At 38.7% G+C, this 18266-nt stretch overlaps 1 protein-coding gene across 2 annotated transcripts in view; it reads left to right on the forward strand.

The window, feature by feature from the left end:
* The first annotated feature begins 2969 nt into the window (after positions 1–2969).
* Positions 2970–18266, forward strand: part of NCAM2 (neural cell adhesion molecule 2) — a 459814-nt gene continuing 444517 nt past the window's right edge. Inside the window, exon 1 of one of the 2 annotated variants that reach the window (XM_081065129.1) lies at positions 2970–3285. In XM_081065129.1, the coding sequence (XP_080921255.1) occupies positions 3231–3285 (55 nt within the window). In that variant the 5' untranslated portion in view covers positions 2970–3230. The remainder of the gene's footprint in view (positions 3286–18266) is intronic. The other variant, XM_081065130.1, reaches the window with a different exon arrangement.

An 18266-nucleotide genomic window follows, 5' to 3' on the forward strand; every position in this document is an offset into this window, starting at 1 on the left:
GTCTGGACTTGTACTTTGAGAGGTTGCAAATAGCATTTTAGCATAACATGGTCCTAGACCCCTTTTCCAATTCCACGCCACCTTTATATTTTACATTCTGCATTTTTTTAAGTTAGACTTCTCGTTCTCCACGCATGCCATGTGTTTACACGGCTTTGCTTAAGTTCCTCCTGCCCACATCTCTGTCTCATTTTCCCCCTTTCTTCAAAGCTTCCTCAAGCTTTCTCTTAATCCACTCTTCGGATCCCCTCCTCTATGCCACAGGGCAGCTCGTTTTTATTTTTCTTAAGATATATGTATAACCTGATTTATATAATCAAGTTTTGTGTTTATGCCTGATCTCTTCAACAAGACTGTTAATAAATTAAGGGCAGTATCAATAACTGTGTCACCTGTGTATATTCCTGAGACCCATGCTTTATCTATTCATTGTTTCCATACACACAGGTAGATTCTGTCTCTCCTTCTCTCTTGCACACACACACACACACACACACACACACACACACACACACAGAAACAGTTTATACACTGTCGTATGGTACAAACCTCTATTCAAAAACATCATTAATGTCTGATGGATCATTACTACCTTATCTTCTTCCTGCACACCACCCTAAGAACTTTTAATGTCTAAATACCTCAAAGGGTACCAGTCAAATTTTCCTCTGGCATAATTTAGCCCTTTGCTGGAGATGAAAGTAAGTCCACTTCCAATAATAAAGAGGATGATGCAATTATCAAGATTACCAGGTGTGTGTATGTGTGTGTGTGTGTGTGTGTGTGTGTGTGTCATAGGCACTTGGCCTGGTGTCTCATTGAAAAAAATTCAGGTTTTGTGGTGAAGAGGCTATCTGGCACAGGTAGTATCATTTTAACTTTCTTCTGTGACTTGTAGCATTTCTTCATTCCCTAGAGAAATCAAGATTTGGTGAAAATAAACAGGCAGCTGTCCTTCACTTCTACCATGTTTCCCTGAAAATAAGACTTATCCCGGAAATAAGCCCCAGTTAAGATCGTCAGCCGATGGACACATTTAGTATGTCATGACGATGTTCCAGAAGATGACATGACTGTATTTGAATAAATGTAGATTGGCGTACATGAAAAAATAAGACACCCCCTGAAAATACGCCCTGATGCGTCGTTTGGAGCAAAAATTAAGACCCAGTATTATTTTCGGGGAAATACGGTATAAATGTTCTGTGTCCATCTATTTCCTGCAAAGAGCTGACTGCAAGCTTACTTAAACACAGTCACTGCTTTCCAGAATGAGGAAGGGGTGTGGGGAGGGAGCCTTGGCAAACAAACAAACAAACAACAACAAACAAAAAAAAACAAGAAAAGAAAATTACTAAATATATCGTCATCAATATATTACTATAAAATCAAGGGGGAAGAGGAGGCTGTCAAGCTCTGGGGTTCTGAGAGGGCCATTAGTTAGAGTTCAGCCATGGTGTATGTTGAGAACTGCCTTTTCCACTCTTTGCAATAACCCTATCCCAGGATCCCAAGTAAGTGAATCTTCTGTCTAAAGAAGATTGTGTTCTGCCTGGGGAACACAAAGCACAGACAATGTATCTTCTATCCATATCAGCTTGTTTCTACGCTTACCCCTGGCCCTCCATTTCAGTATGGAATCTAGGTGTGTAAGTGTGTATGTGTGTGGGGGGGAGGGATGTAAGGAAGGCTGGATTCTGAGCTGTACTATATGTCTATCTCCTCCGATTTCCGTGTCTTCACAGATAAGGAGATGACCAAGGGCCGCGCTGGGGCTGGGGTGAGGCAGTTGAGTACCCTAATGAACCAGAACGAAAGTGCAAAGAAAGGATCCATTGTCAGTTCCAGCCTGTGGCTTTGACCCAGGCTGACCGACGAGGGCCCCTGGGGACAGGGATTGTGACCCTAGCTCGCTCCTGTCACAGGTTCGACATCAAAGTGACAAACCTTTCCCTACGCTTTCCAGGAGAAATCACGAACTGACCCAACCTTCCGGATAGGAGAGTTTTAGCTCTGGGGCTTGCTGTGGCTCCATCACTTCATTTTACACGCGCACACATACACGCAGGTGTGTATATGAGGGGATGGCTTCAGGAAGGATCCCCACCAACTCATCTTTGTACCATTCCAGGAGCTCCCTCTTCGTGCCCCGCATGGGGACCTGGCCAGTGCTGTGCGCTGGGGACCGCTGAGGGTGGCTGGGGCAGACTTTGGACTTCTCCAGGGACGCAGATAACCCCGACAGCCGAGGTTAAGGCAGCTCCTCCAACGTCCTGCCCCCTCCCCGACCTCTCTCCCCTAAGGAACCTGCCGTTACCAGCAGTGGGTCGACATGGATAAGAAACGCCGTGTACCTTTTCCGCCTGCCCTTTAGATCCGGAGCAGACGGCCAGTGTAAGCACTGGAGGACAACTGCGTCCCCTCTGCCGCGGCAGAGTGGAAACCGTGGGAAAGGGGCACCCGGCTGAAGGTCTGAGCGAGGGCCTGGGAGTGACACGTATCCTCCCTCCCCAACGCCGCTGGAAGGAGGAGAGCTGCAGACTAACCCACCGGCCCTCCGGTCCCGCACCGGCTAAGCCCTGGGCGCGCTGGGCGTGCGGGGCTGGGCGGCCGTCTGCGGCATCTGCATCAGCTTAAGCGGCTCGTTTCCGCGCACTGGCCGGCAGCGGTGCAAGAGCTCGAGGTTTCCTTCCCTCCCGGGCACCGAGGCGTCTGTCTGTTAACTTGCGGATGGCAGCCGGGCTCAGCGTAGGGCCTCCACTCGCAGGCACGCTCCCGTCACAGCGCCGTCACAGCGGCCCCTCTAGCCGGAGGCCTCGGGCACCGAACTCGCGTCTCCGAGCTCGAGTGCGGACGAATCCTGGGGCCGCGCGCCTCGCGGAGGCCGCCGCCGTGCGGCGCGGAGGGATACGCCTCGGCCGCCCCGCCCCGCCCGCGCTCCCGCCCCCGCCTCCCTCCCCGCCCGGCTCCGCTGCCGCCACGGCGGCCGCTGCTGCTGCTGCTGCTGCTGCTGCTGCTGCTGCTGCTCCCGCCGCCGCGGCTGCCTGGATATAGTGCGGCAAGGCGCGGAGCGTGCAGTCACTTTGCGAGGAGCAGCGCGCGGGCGGCGGGCGGCGGGGCACCCGGGAGCGGCGCCGGCTCTACCTGAGGCGGCCGTGGAAGCGGAAGGTTCTCTCTCCGGGGCTGGACTTAATAACTTTGGAAGTGTCCACCCGTGTCACGTCCTGAACATGAGCCTCCTCCTCTCCTTCTACCTGCTCGGGTTGCTTGTCAGGAGCGGGCAAGGTAGGAGTGTGGTTCTTGGTTGCATTTACTCCCCCCCCCCCTTCCACCCCACCCCGAGAGGCAGAGGGAGGCACGCGGGGCTTTCAAGGGGAGAACTAAAGTTACAGTGATTGCTGTCGTTATTATTTCCGCTGCCGCTCAAAGCTGCCTGTGTTATCTTAAAATGAGAAAAGACAGAATGGGAGAGATGGGCATCGGTGAGCGGGAAGGAGGTCGAGGCAAACCGCTTCTTTCCTGGGATCGTGGCTTTCTCTGGTTCTCATTATCAAAAATTGGATGAGTCTGTTGGTGGGCATTAACAGTGACATCGCTGAGGTGGCGGGAGGAAGGGGAACGGTGATGCTTTGCAGAAGCAGCAAAAACTATCAGCATTAAAGTCGTTTTCGAAATATCCGTTGTGTGCGAGAAATTCAGTTCGTAGAGACTCTCGCTTTTCCCCGCTTTCCCAAGACCCCGATTCCTGACTGTGAAGTGAACGATGGTGGCTTATTTCTGTTGAAAACTAGGAGAGCAGAGAGGGGCCATGGATGTCGTGCGTAAGAAAGCAAATGATAAAAATTAGGGATATGTTGCAGTCATTCATTTTCACACCTCCCCCCTTGTTAATACATCACGGTTGAAAATTTGTATAACATCAGATTGTTATTACACTTGTAAGGTTTTCTTTCTTTTCTTTTCTTTTCTTTCTTTTTTTTTTTTTTTAGCTTGTGGAGAACTAGTGGGAGCTTTTATCTCTTAAGAAAAAGAAAAAGGAAAAAGAAAAAAAAAAGCATAACAGAATAATAACCTGAGAGAAAATGTATGGAAGCTATCTCTGTTTATCTGTATAGAAATATATGGGAATTTATCTTGCTTTTTTTTTTTTAAAGATAGTTCCCATTCACAGAAAACATATTTATAATAAATGTAATAAATGGAGGTATTTTCAACTATCCAGACAAGTTTGGACATTTAATTGGGGACACAAAATGCTAAAACATGCATGGGTGGAAGTCTGTAAAGGAAAAGAAAATAGCAGTGATTTTGTGATGTGTAATCATTTAGAGAATGTTATATTATTAGTACTGCATGGAACTGTTTTTGGAGGAAAAATAAATTGCAAGACAAGTTAAAATATCTCCACTGTATTCCATTCTAAGCATTTTTTTAGCCACTTCTACGTTGCTCACTTGATCCAGCAGGGGGTGGTAGAACTCCATTTTAAGCCTAGAAATGGTGGTTTCTGCGCTTCCTCAGTTACTGGGTCCTTCTATCATTCTTCAGCAGGGCTTGACAATTTGGGTAGGAAACCTTCGTTTCTCTGCCCTTCTCCTCCCTAAAGCTATAATGTTAGTGGCTGATGAAACACGATTAGATGCAGATTTTATGTTCAGAATGCAAACATTGGATGTTGCTATAGTTTGTAAAGTGTCTTAGTGAGATGCTGCTCATTTTCCCTTAGTAACATAGAGTACGCAAAATTTCAGTCGTAGTATATTTGCAGCTATGTCCATCTGAAGCTAATATTATCCCAATTGGTTAATTCAATCACTATCACGGCAAAAATCAATGTATACTTTATGCCCTATAGATATGCTGCTTTAATTTTTGGAGAGATTCTGATTATGTTCAACTGTTCATTTATAACATAGACAGGTATTTCTGAATACTAAGAAGAAGTCCCTGAAAATTGCAGTTAAAATACCACTGCAATTAACCAAGTGTAGATAGTATGGAGTACAATGGGGGCATAACAGGAAGCAAGTTTATGCAGACTTACCATTACATTGTTACTGGTTTGGAGAAGAAAAATGTCTCAGTTGTGGAGTGTGTGAATTTACCATTGTAGACCTTAAATGTGTTGGCATTTGGAAGACACAAGGAAAATGTAGGAATGTTTAAATAGTACATAGAGACACATATAATTTGGGTCTACATATGTAACGTATGTGTGATTTACCCAATCTATAATTCAGAATACAGGGTCATTATAAAGAGGAGCTCTAAAACTGAAACGTGCCTGAAGGGGAGCCCATATTCACTGCAATAAAACAGGGAAGGAGGAGAGAATTGTTCTAAAGATCTCTCTATCTAGTACAATTTAAAAATGCATGGCACTCACAGCGGCATAGATGCACATCAGAGAGACCTAGCTTTTGTGAAACGGAACATGTAGTACGTCTGTGCCTTGTGCCCTAATGAAGTCAAGATGCTTAGAAACAGCAAGCCTGATCCAGGAGTCCAATTCCTCTATGCTGGTGTTTTGTTCTCCAATTAAGGATGTAGCAGGAAGTATCAGACACTCCCCTGGGAGCAGTTTTTATTAAAAAAAAAAAAAAGGATCTGGTGTAACTCATAATTTTGTTTATTCTTTTATAAAGGGGGACATGGAAAAACCCTCCAGTCGGTGATCCCTGGACTTGCCTTAGAAATACTAAAATTCTAGCTTGCTGATTTATGTTTCCAACAATATACTTGCAGGGGATTTTATGAAGCATGATTGAAGCTATTGCTGTGGAAAGTGGTGTGCAGTTAGGCTGGGGAAAGGCAGCGGTGATGTATTCCCTTTTAAGTAGTCAAAACGTTTTGAATTGCAGCAGTTGAACAGGAGAAAATAACAGAATTGAAAAACTGACTAACTTAAGTGGATGCCAATACCGTGATTAGCTAATACGGCCTAATAGTTCTATTTCTAACTTTCAACACAACATGATTGTTCTACTGTAGTGAGAGCCTTTTTTTATTACAGCAGAAATGCTTCTTTAAAAGCCTCTCATTTCCACTGCAAGATTAATATCTAATGAAATAAGGTTAGGATTTAATTGTCTAGTCTGAATTATCAACGGAAAGGGGATTCTATAACTCTAACTTCTGCAATTATTTTTCCTTTGTATTCAAAAGTTGGTCACAGCCTCGGTCATCATAAATGTCAAGTGATAACTTGAGTCTGTGATTCAGAGTGCATGCATTTGGATCTATGTAAATTTAGATTCCCAAACTAGTACTACGTAGGGGTTGCTTTCTTGAAACCTTTTTAATTTCTAAATCATTTTCTTCATCTTCTAAAAATCACCCAAGTATGATTACTAAAATCCGTTACTGGATGTTCACGTAGATACAACAGAAGCATTGTTGTACGAAAAGGTAAAGTGAAAACAGAACTATTCATCTCTCTTGCAATTCACTTCACTCATATGTAGTCAGCACACTTACCTAAGCCAAAATCAAGGGGAGAGGGAAGTGAATTGCCTAGTTAGTTAGTTAAGTTTACAAGCATCTGCTTCCATTTACTCTTTATGGTTAAGTACTAGTGAGTCATCATTCATTAGAGAAGTGTACCTTCTACAAATCAAGCACAGGTGTGTGTGGGTGTCTACTGGTGTCAGGTCTGCAGGAAGGTCTCCACAAACCTGTCTTCTGTGTAGGGTGTTACACACTTAGAGCTTCTCTCCCATCCTTTTTCTGCCTACCCTGCTCTAATTCTCTGTGGTCAGCCTCTTTTTGCTAGGTTTCTATTGAGTCAACTCCATGTTCCTTTGTACTTAGGGAAGATAGACTATGTAAATTAGTATCGTTATTGTCAGTGAGTAGCCCAGAGGGTTTCTTTCCCTGCTTTATATCAAAGGCATTAAGTAGAGCATTTTTGGTCACTTTAGTTCTAATGATGAATTGGAGCCCAGAGAGCAAGAAGGGAAGTTGGTGGGTCCCGGGTGTCCAATGAGTTTTTTCAATGACACAGGGGGCTGATGTTTTCCCAGAGGTAATGTTCTATTAGAGAAGCAATTAGGAACAAAAGAACGTCATTCAGGACAAAAAGAAAGTCAAACTTTATATAATTTAGTAAATAAAATGGCTTTCGTCTACCGCAGGACTAGTTTGCAATGGGACTGAGAAATGACTACAGAAGCCAGGGCTGGTGACCAAGCCAAAGAGTGTAATTTGTTTTTGTCTGAATCCTCAGGAGGGAGCATTGCAAAGGGAAGTAGGGTTTTCAGTCTGAAGCCTCTGGAACTAGTCCTGCTGCTTTCACTGGCTTTTGACATTGGGAAAATGATTTTAATTTATCTGTTTTCAGGGTCATCTCTCGTAGCATGAACTTTCAAGAGCATGAAGAAAGAGCTCGATATGTGGTAGAGGGAGTCTGAATTGCTTTTGTTGTTTCAGTCCAAAATAAAATTAATCCTCTAGGTGTTAGTATATGCAAACTTAAATTAATAATTTTAATATTGTTATAAAGGAAATTTATTGTTTTTCAAGTTTTATTGACCTAGATTCTAAATTCCTTGTGTTCTTTATACTATCCCAATTATATTGAAAAAAGGCCTATTAAAAAGATTATAAATTAGTTTTAATTTTCCAAATTATCTGATACGAAAGCACATTAAGATATAAACAGTGTTTTTATGCTTTCTATTAAATGTAATATTCCTGAGCTTCGTAGAGCCAAGCTATCTTTAATTGTTTAGCAAATGAAAATGCTTGTATGTAGAACTCTTTTAAATATTTTAATAAATTTCAACTATTCACAACTATAATAATAGTGCTGATACCAAATAGCAATCAGTATACTTTGTAGTTTCACATATTCATTTGTGCCACTAACCATAGTTAAGAGAGATGGTGGGGAATTTGAAGAATGATGATGAAAGTTGTAAGAATTTCAGGTCAATTGATCAAAATTGTGTTATTGAAACTAGCCGGGAAGGGGAAGGAACACTGGACTTGAAACCAGAAGACGTAAATCACTAAGAGTTCCTTGACTTTGAAGAAGCAACTTAAACTCTCAGAACCGTTATTTGCTTATTTGGAAATCTGATATAAATACGTCCGGCTAGTTGGCCTTGCCATATGGCCTGCCTTGAGGAGCAATTGTGATGATAGACATGTGTAGCCATCTTGTAAAACGGCAACCTTGCTATGACAGACATTGTTTATATTTTTGGTATAATATGTAGTCAAATCTGCCTGTGGTTTAAAAACACTTTATTTATTCAATTTTTAAAAATCATCATGAGCTGCTCTGTGGTTAGAAAAACATGTTGAAGCAGAGATGATCTAACTCATTGATAAGGGGGCTTATTCATTATTTATTCATTCATCAGACATGCATTAAATGTCTGCAGTGCCTCAAACACTTTATTGAATCATTCTTAAAAATGATTGCATAGGTTGTGTGATGAACAACTCCAGGGGGCGCCACTCATTGCCAAAGAATACATATTTATTTTCACAATTTTCCAGCAGATGGCAGTAAAAGGTCTTGAAGGGGTTTCTTTTTGTATGACTCCCTTCTGTGGGCCAACACCAGGCTGGTGGTATTAGTCGCTGAGAAGGTTAGGCTGGGCACTCAGTTAAGATAAGTGACTTATTAAAGGTATGATAGAAAAGTAGAAAGGTTAATAACTAGAGCTCTGGTCTCTAAACTCTTAATTTAGTTCTCTGAGGATCAAAATTCCACATCAGTTTTATTTATTTATTTATTTATTTATTTATTTATTTATTTATTTATTTATTTAAAACGAAGAATCGAACATTTCTTCAGCTCAATGTATAATTATAACACTTAAGTTCTGTGCCATTTTTCCAGTTAATCAATGAATAAATAGTTGTTCAGACCTTACAATGAATATAATGCCAGCATCTTGTAACCGTATAGACCACTTTTTGGAAGTGCTTTCAACCAGTTTATAACTAATCATTAAGAATTCAAGAGACTATTAACTTTATTTTATGAGTGAAAAAAATTGAAGTGCAGAGGGATTATCTGACTTGCCTATATCAGCTATAGTTAGGATTTATCTGGAATTAAGATTAAATATTCTCAATTCTGGTTCAGTGCCTATTTTTTAAGGATTTAATGTTTGAAAATTTGCATTTGAGGAGAAGAGGTGGTGCATAGAATTCAATGTTAATAGTTGAGAAGACAAAAAAATATATAAATTTAAAAAGCCAAATAAGCATATGAGAGATCTATAAAACTGCTCAACCAAATGTTGCCAAATGACTAAAGATATTGTATAATTAACTAAAAATAAGTGATTTAAATAAGTGCTTCAGAATTCAGTACCTAAAAAAAAGCTAAAATTTGTTGAGTGTGTACTAATAGCAGGCTCTATTGTAAGTACTTTACATGTATTAACTAGCTTAATATGTTCAAAAGCCCTCGAATTACTTCATATTATTATTCTCCTTGCATACTCGAAGGCTACGAGGCATAGAAAATTTAAATAACTGTCTAAGGTTGCACAGAAACAAAGATTTGAACTCAGGACTTATCTTTCAGCTAGGACACCACCTTGCCACTTAGTGAAGCAGACAGGGCCTCAATATGGTAAGAGTAAACCGAGAAAATAATACAAGGAGAAAAAAAATGGTAAAGTTTTAGGAAAAGAGGGGGATGTTCAGAGGACAGCAGTAATTCAGTTAAGGTTTTGGAAAGGTGAGTTGTTAGCCTCAATCATGGAAATATTGGTGGGTCTGGGAGGCGGAAAGGTCTTGAGGCCAAGCTGAGTTTGAAGCTCTTGTGTAGATTTTGGGAGCCATTCTTTGGGCAGGAAAATAATGTGGTTCAAGTTTTGTTTTTAAGTCTACAGGCGCCGTGTGGGTGGACCAAAGGAAAATAAAAAGGGAGTGGGCATGACTTGTGTTTCTATGATAGAATTAATGGATCTTAATAACAAATTTGATTTGGGAAATTGAGAGGGAAGTGGTGCCTGAAGTTTTAAGCCTCTTAGACAGAAATAATGGTTATACCCTAATAGAAATAGAGAAATAAAGAAAACCAAGCATAGGGTTGTTTGTTTGTTTTTTCCTTTTCATTCTATGGAAACTCAAAAACAAAACAAAATATGACAAAATAAAAAGGAAACCAAAAACAAAACAGAAAAAAGAAGTAACACCAAAACAAAACAAAAAATAAATTTTATATTGAATATATGGAGTTGAAAATTTGTCTGTTAATATCCAAGGGAACTAATAGTTTTGAGGGTATACTCTAATAGGCATTTAATCTTGATAAAAATCCTGATTGGCGATGTTTTGAGATTGAGTGTCTGATTTGCCTAGAGCTATTAACTAAGTTCTGTTGCTGATACCCAAATTTATAGCCAATGAACATCAAATGCATTTAAGATACAATTCAATCTTTTCTGCTTCTGTGTGTGTTTCTTTGTTACATATTACCTCATATGCTATTGGTAAACAGGGGGATGATGCAGGAATTGTGTGTATATATATATATATATATATATATATATATATATATATATATGAATATGATTTCTTCACCTCATTAATTTTAAATGATCTGGAGCAAACTTTCTCACAATTAAAGAGAACTCCTTAGCAATCTATGAAGATGTTAAGAAATATGAAAAATCAACTCAAATGCCTTCCCTTAGTGCAAGTATTAGTTTAGTGGTTCGAAGAACCTTCTTGATTTCCACTATTATGTATCTGGCAATGGTGAGAGTCAAGCTAAAGAAACTGAGAAGTCATTTTCTCCTGTGTTAAGATGACGTGTTTGTTTACTTGTTCATTGTTTTTTATTATTATTTTTTAAACTACACCTTGGATCATAGTTTTCAAAGTGAATGTCCTTCAGGGTTTGCATCTTGAAAGAAAATAGAGAAACTAGGTACAAATACACCAGTAGAGATTTAACTATACTAATATTTTAATTAAGATACTATGGTTTTGTTAGTGCTTGATTACACATATTTGGAAGTTTTGAATGTTCTGACCTATAATCTTGTCCTTTCCTGTCAGTGCTGATATACCTTTTACTGCACAATTTTTCACATATCAGTGCTTTTACAGATGCATGTATGGTGTTAAAGAAACACGTCACTACTTGTAAAATAAACCAATGTAATATGGCTAAGACCTATATTATAGTATCAGAGCCAAGTTCTCAGTTGAAGAAAATAAGTACACTTGTACTTTTGTCATATGTATGGAAGGTTTGTGGACAATTTTTCTGTTATTGTAATTCATCCATATCCAACCAGTTTTCTAGTATCTGTAATACTAGTCTTTCTGATATATACATACATATATATGCCCTACTTCATTTCTCTCTAAATATTATTATACAAACAATAACAAATATGTTATAAAATACATCATGAAATATATGCCATATACATTTTTAAACCTATTTCCTTAGACAAAACACTTATACTTGCAGTTTCATGATTATCCTGAAAGGTAGATACTATCCTGATTTAGAAAAGAGGAAAACGAACCTCAAAGAGGTGAAATAACTTGCCTAAGAAGGAAGATATAAAGAATGGTAGGATCAGGACTTGGTATATTTTCTTTTAGATACAGCATATTTTCCTATTATAATGTCCCTGCTCTTACCTAAATACATTTTACTCACACATATGAAGCAAGTCTCAAAAATGACTTTGTCATATAGTACATATTTTATGTCAGTATACTTTTCAAAGATACCTTCGAACTGTGTTTACGGACACACACTGTTCATTTTAATTAGGGGTCTACCTGTCATTGGAATTAGTTGGGAGTTCTTAGGACTATTAAGACTTTTATCTTTTATTCATTTGCACCATCTTGTTTTCTCAGCCTCAGGCTTGGTACTCTGCACACTAAACACTCTTGTACCATCCCTGGTTTTTCCAGACTGGACCCTATGTCCACCTCCACCCCCATGTATTTTATACTTTCCCTTCCATTCTTTGCCTTGACAATTGCTATTATTTTTCTTCAAGACTCAACTCAAGCATTTTATTACTGAAGGCATCTTTCTCTCTTTCAACAAATCTATATTAATAGCTGACATATACCAGTCAGTGTGAAGGCACTGGAGATCCAATCTGAGATGCTAATATACCTGAATTCTGCATGTCAAACTGCACTGTCCTCTAGGTGACCTGCCATTTGAACCAACTCCATGAGAGCAAGAGTGCCTTTCTATGCGGCTTTTCATTAAATAGAATGTACTTGAGTAGGGAGTTCACTGTAAAGTCGTATGTGTATTCCTGGGACATAGTAGGTGCTTAGCAAATACAGATGGTGCCACAAAAAATGTATACACATTTGAAGAAAGGAAAACTGTTAAAATTGTAATATTGAATATATACCGATAACAAAAGATGAATGCAAGTCACATTTCACTTCTGCCATTACAAGAGGTGCTCAAAGTGGTTACGATCAGCGTCCAGACACTTCTGATTACGGCAAACTACTGCTTGAGCAACGTTGACCAAAGTGCCCACTTGTATGCATTTTTGTGGCATCCCTAGTATATGCTGAATGAATATTTAGTATTACTCAGCAGGATAAAAACAAAATGGCTGGCTATTTAAAAATATACTCATATTTACTCAACTTTGGATAATAATTAGGTTCCTTGAAAATATACTGTCTTCAGGTCTGAGTATTTATTTTAAACTTTTGTTTTTATGCATGTGCTATGCATGTTTTAGGCATGTGCACTGCTATGCATGTGATAGGCTTTCAAAAATACACGGATATCTTTAGAAGAGTATCTATAAAATAATCAAGTCACACTGATTATTTAATTCAGGAGGAATAGCAAAGATGAACCTGCCTTACATCCTGCAATGAAAATTAATTAGACTGGTAATAAACTTTTAAATGTCGCTAAGATTTGTTCTTTTGAACCTTTATCTGAGGCATAGGTTATGTAATTGAGGTTTCAAAATCTTCACTGTATAGAAATGAATGAGGGTGATGTAATACATTGACAGTGGTAAAATTAAACAGATTAGATATGGTCAATAGTAAATACCTGATATCTCAATAGAGCAAGTATTTAAAGTCCTCAAAATCAGAAGTAAGATAATCCCCTGGGGTTAATTAAAAGTTGCTTATTCAATCAGTGATTACTGGAAGCCAATTCTAAACTGTACAGTTTAACCTCAAAGCATTGTCTCTTGTCTGGTAGCCATATTTTATCATGATTTTATGATGTTCTCTAGGTCTGACTTCAGTGATAAAAGCATTTAATTAAACAGAATACATTTTCAGATAATCTAGAATATCATCTATTTATTTCCTTGTCCCTTATTTATCCACTGATGTTACCATTATTGTGTTTGCCACTTTGAACTTGAAATACAGTTTGCAATTAAAGTATTACTACTGCTTCTGATTCATCCAATTTAACTTGCATTTTCCCCCTCACATTTCTCATAATTGATAATTACTTTAACTGGTTGTCTACATGAGTCATTTTGTCCAAAGCCCCCTCAAAAGCCCCACGCTAATAGGTTTTACTTCTGTGGGGATTTCATGTAGTCTTCAATTTAGAAACAAAACTAAACATAGGTTATTAAATGATATTCGCCAATCTCTGTGCTCTATTGAAAAATTTGACAGTCATATTTGGATAGTAAAAATTCAAGTTAGTATTCTTATATTGAAATAACAGTTAGTACAGGATCCTGAGCAAGTATGAAATACCGTAAATTGCTAATGTATTTCTCTTTCAAGTACCAGTTCTAGTTCTACTATAATGAAACATTTTATTAAAAACACCTTCCTTTGTACACTGCATTAATGTAGAGATTGTTTTGTTAATGGTGACTTATTTAAGCAGGTTGTATCTTTTTCTTGCTAGGAAAATGAAAGGATTGAATGTCTTGACTATGATGGAGAAGGGGACTTATTTATTAGTTAACTTTTACGTTTCTCTTCCTGTTTGGCTGCCTCTCACTCCCATCCCTCATTTAGAAGTCTCCATAACTCAGGTGATGTATGTGGCTGTGGATATGTGATGGGAGAAGAAACATTGTTCTAAGAAGTTATGCAGTGGCTTTTTGGACTTGCAACTCCAAACAGGGTTAATTGTGACTCTGAAATACATTTACATTCTCTGAAACCCCTGAGCAAGAAATATGTGCAGGGAGCTGAGACTGAGAAAGGAAAGTAAATGCTAAGCAAAGATCAATCACTTTTGTTTCAAGGAGGTGAATTCAGCAGCTAAAAGGGAGTGGGAAAGTGGGTGATAGAGTCCCAGTGGCTGGTAGGATAAAGTCTGATGTAGTTATATGGGTACGAGGGGAGACAGAGATGCCCAACAAAACAGAATGATTACAGGCAACTTTATTTCCTCCACGAGCAGTGTGTGTTTGTAAGTATTTGATGAATTAATTGAATGAAGAGAGTGTCAAAGATAAAGAAAACCATATACTAGTTAAAGTGGTAAGAACAGATTTTAATCAGCAATATACTATATTGGGGATGTAGTATATTCCTGTGTTCAGTAGGGTTAAAAGCCCAGTATGAAGTGAAAACTGGTTTGGAGAGGTGACTGGGCATTTTAAGGGAGAATGAAGGAGTGAGGAAGGCGGTGACTGGGAGTTCAGTAGAGTCAGGGAAAGGAAAAATTACAGGAAGCAGAAAGGGAGTCTGTTGGTTCATGTGAAACCCATCTGCATTTGTTAACTGGTGTTTATGAAAGTTAGGCTCTGGCCCTCCCACAGAGCCTGGGAGACAGGGGTCTAGATTTCAGGTATTGACTAGAACACACAGTCAATTTGGAGGCAGCCTTGAGGTTTTTTTATGCAGACACTTTAAGGGAGGTTAGAGTCATCTATGGATGCAGTCTTGAGCTGGTAAATATGTTAGTTTTATTCATATTTTTATAGGCCAAGGTTAAAGCCGAGTTGAGAAGAGGGCTCAGCAGCACCTGGCTAGAGTTTGGTGACTGAGATAATCTTTGTCAGATGCAAATCTGTCAGTCACTCTGCAGGGTGCTTTCATATAGCTTACCTCATTTTTATATTCACAGCATACATAGACGTTCTGGACTATTATAGTACAGAAGAGGAAACTGAATTTCATAAAAGTTAAGTCGCATATACTAAGGACTGGAAATGCAAATTCAGTTAATATCTGGTTCTAGAACTTGACTCATGTCACTGACTAAAACATGGTTCCTTTGATGTAGCAAGGAATTACTGAAGAAAGAATTAGGAGCTACTCTAGTTTCAGATTGTTACCATTGTTTCTGGCCATTTCCTTTGAATAGCCGAACTCTAGGTGAGTGACTACTAATTGGTAAAGGGGTAAATGTTTTAGTGACCAACAGATTAATGAACATGGAGAACTAATAGGATTTAGAGATACTGGGTTGAGATGGTTGCAAGGTGGGACAGTTTGATTGTTCAGGTTAGTGTAATTCATTAAGGACTATTTAACATTAATATTTAAATACATATAAGCTATATTCTAAATGGCTTCTCTTACTGTAAAACACTATAATTATGAATAATTCAGTAAGTCATCAGTTTGTGGTTGACTTTCCAAATACTTTCGTAATGAGATCACATCAGTTTAGGATGCTTTTAGGGGCAAATAAGAGAACACATTCAAAATGGCTTAAAAATAAAAAATCTATTACAGCATGAAAGAAGGAATCTGGAGGCAGGTTGGGGTTCATGTTTCTCCTCAGTTTGGGCTGTTATTTTCTTGACTTCATGGAAGAAATATGGCTGCAACCATTTCATAGATCACCTCCTAATGCAATAAAATCTTAAGTTAGGCAAGATAAATTTTACTGACTTCATTTTAATAATAAAGAGGGAAAATCACTACATATAATCCAGCAGACTTCTCTCAGTTCTCATTGGCTAGAATTGTTTCATCTGAACTCCCCTAAACCAATCACTGGGTGAGGATGACATTACCATGATTTCCCCTGACTAATCAAGAGGGGTATCAGCCTCTCTTGAGGCATATGATTGGCCAATAAAATTCAGCATTCATTTAGTAAGGAAGAATGGGTGGGGGTGATGTGTGGTAAGTAGTCAAATGTGGCAGCCACTGGGAGGTTGAATGTCCTTTTTGACAGAATGTAAACAATATCAAAAGTCAGTATCTATTAAGCACAGTATACCATGTTTATGTACTTTGTGTGTGTGAAGTACTTTGATTCTTCAAGCTTCCTTATGAGTTTGATTCTGTTTTACAGGAGGAGATACAAAAAATTCAGTGTTAAAGTGACTTGTCAAACTCACAGAGCTACTCAGTGGCAAAGGTGGGACTGGAACCCAGGCTGGTTGTGCCAGGTCACCACACAAGGAAACTGTTAACATGCTGAATAGTTTTATTGTTGCAAAGGTTAAGAATGGGACGTATGGATAGTAACTTCCTTTGTGAACAGGCTGTCCTGGACAATCTTCTAAGAAAATGATTATACTTGGTCTTTTTTAATATCTATATTTATACATCTTTTACTGTCTTTAAACAATAAATAAAGACATTGCGTGATGGAAAGATAAAGCAGTTTACTTGAGGTCACATACCTGTAAAGTGTTCAAAGTGGGATTTGAATAAAGGCTTATTTTGAATGTGAAGCCTCGAGTGCCTCCCACTGTGCAATGTGTGAAGACTGCAGTTAAAGTGTGTCAGGGGCAGGATAAAAGATAAGGATTAAAACACATTGCATAAACCTTACTGGCCCTCCAGAACTTTACAATATAGAAGGAGCTACTTTTTCCCCAAGGAAATATATTTAATTGCTTTAATTTTTCTTCCAAACTAGACAGGAAAATAATGTTCTCAAGTTTAAGAAAGCTTAGAAAAACATTTGTTTCCTTTCTGGAAGAGTTGGGGAAAACCAGAAATAAGGATTAGGGTCTTCTTTAGAGGGAGAAGGTGAAATGAAAATGAGGAATACTGATTTTAAATTGCTGAGACAGGTTAAATATTTAAATGAGTAGACTCACTAATCAGGGTTCGAATTGAATCGAATCAAACCGAACCTAACCTAGACCAAGATATGAGCTATTCTGGTTGTTGGCCTCTTGATGGCTTCTTCCTGAGACTACATAGAGAATCAAAAGGCAGGACAGAGATTGAGGTGCGTAGGGTATAAAACTATGTGCTTACTCTGTAATTACTGTTTTCTAGTTAGATACTCTTTGTCTCTCTTTTTCTTTTTTTAGCGTGTGTGTGTGTGTGTTTGTGTGTGTGTGTGTGTTTCTATGCACATATACATATGTGTATAGAAACTTTGAAAAGCCATTCCTTCATTCCACACTGTGTTAAAATATTTGCTGTATTTGTTTCATTAGTGCTGAAATTCATGAATATTTTAAACGACTTCTTCTTTGCTCTGCTTTTCCTCTAAGACGAAAATGCACTCCACAATAAAACATTGGACTTTATTCACATTTTGTATAACCGGAGACTAATTAGCCATTGTTTACCGTTTCCAGGAAAGTAAGACCTAGCCAGACAATCATCACTAATGGCTCTTTTGGAGCAAAAATTAGTATTATACCCGGTCTTATGTTAAATAAGTCGTGGTCTTATAGTAAAATAAGACTGGGCCTTATGTTAATTTTTGCTCCTAAAGACGCGTTAGAGCTGATTGTCCAGCTAGGTCTTATTTTCGGGGAAACACGGTAATTTTTCAAGACTAGAAAACAATATCTGTTGTCTCTCTGTTACACAAAATGAACAGCTGAACAGCTCTTCCACCGTATTTTTTTAAACATACTTCCAGTACACAAACATTCATAATTTATGATGTTTTCCATCAAAACATATCCCCGGAACAGAGATAAAAGCGGCATTTGGAACATGGATGCCTTGGTTCCAGCTCAGGGGCTGGGATTGAAATGCATGCACAGGCTGGAATTCTTCATTTTCATTTTCCCCAATTTGTAATCGAAGACATGAGGCTGCTAAGTTTCTAGCAGTGTTATGCTCTCTTTTACACTGCAGTGCAAAACTCAGTTATAACATTTCTTGTTTCAAAGTTGCTGAACAAATTGTTATACCATATTTGTAATACCAGAGTAAGGACTGGATCATAAAATTGTAGATGCAGATTCTCTTGTATCTCAGTGGTTGATTGCCATGGCCCTTTTGAGGATTCCTACGCAGATAATCTGCTTTTTTTCCTCTGATGATAGAGAACAAATTCATATGTATAAAGAGCTTGTGTGAGATGTGCTGAGAATGTTTTTCCCATAAAGCTTTTCATCTATGCAGGTATTCGA

Source organism: Rhinolophus hipposideros, assembly GCF_964194185.1.
Source record: "Rhinolophus hipposideros genome assembly, chromosome: 2".
Lineage (NCBI taxonomy): Eukaryota > Metazoa > Chordata > Mammalia > Chiroptera > Rhinolophidae > Rhinolophus > Rhinolophus hipposideros.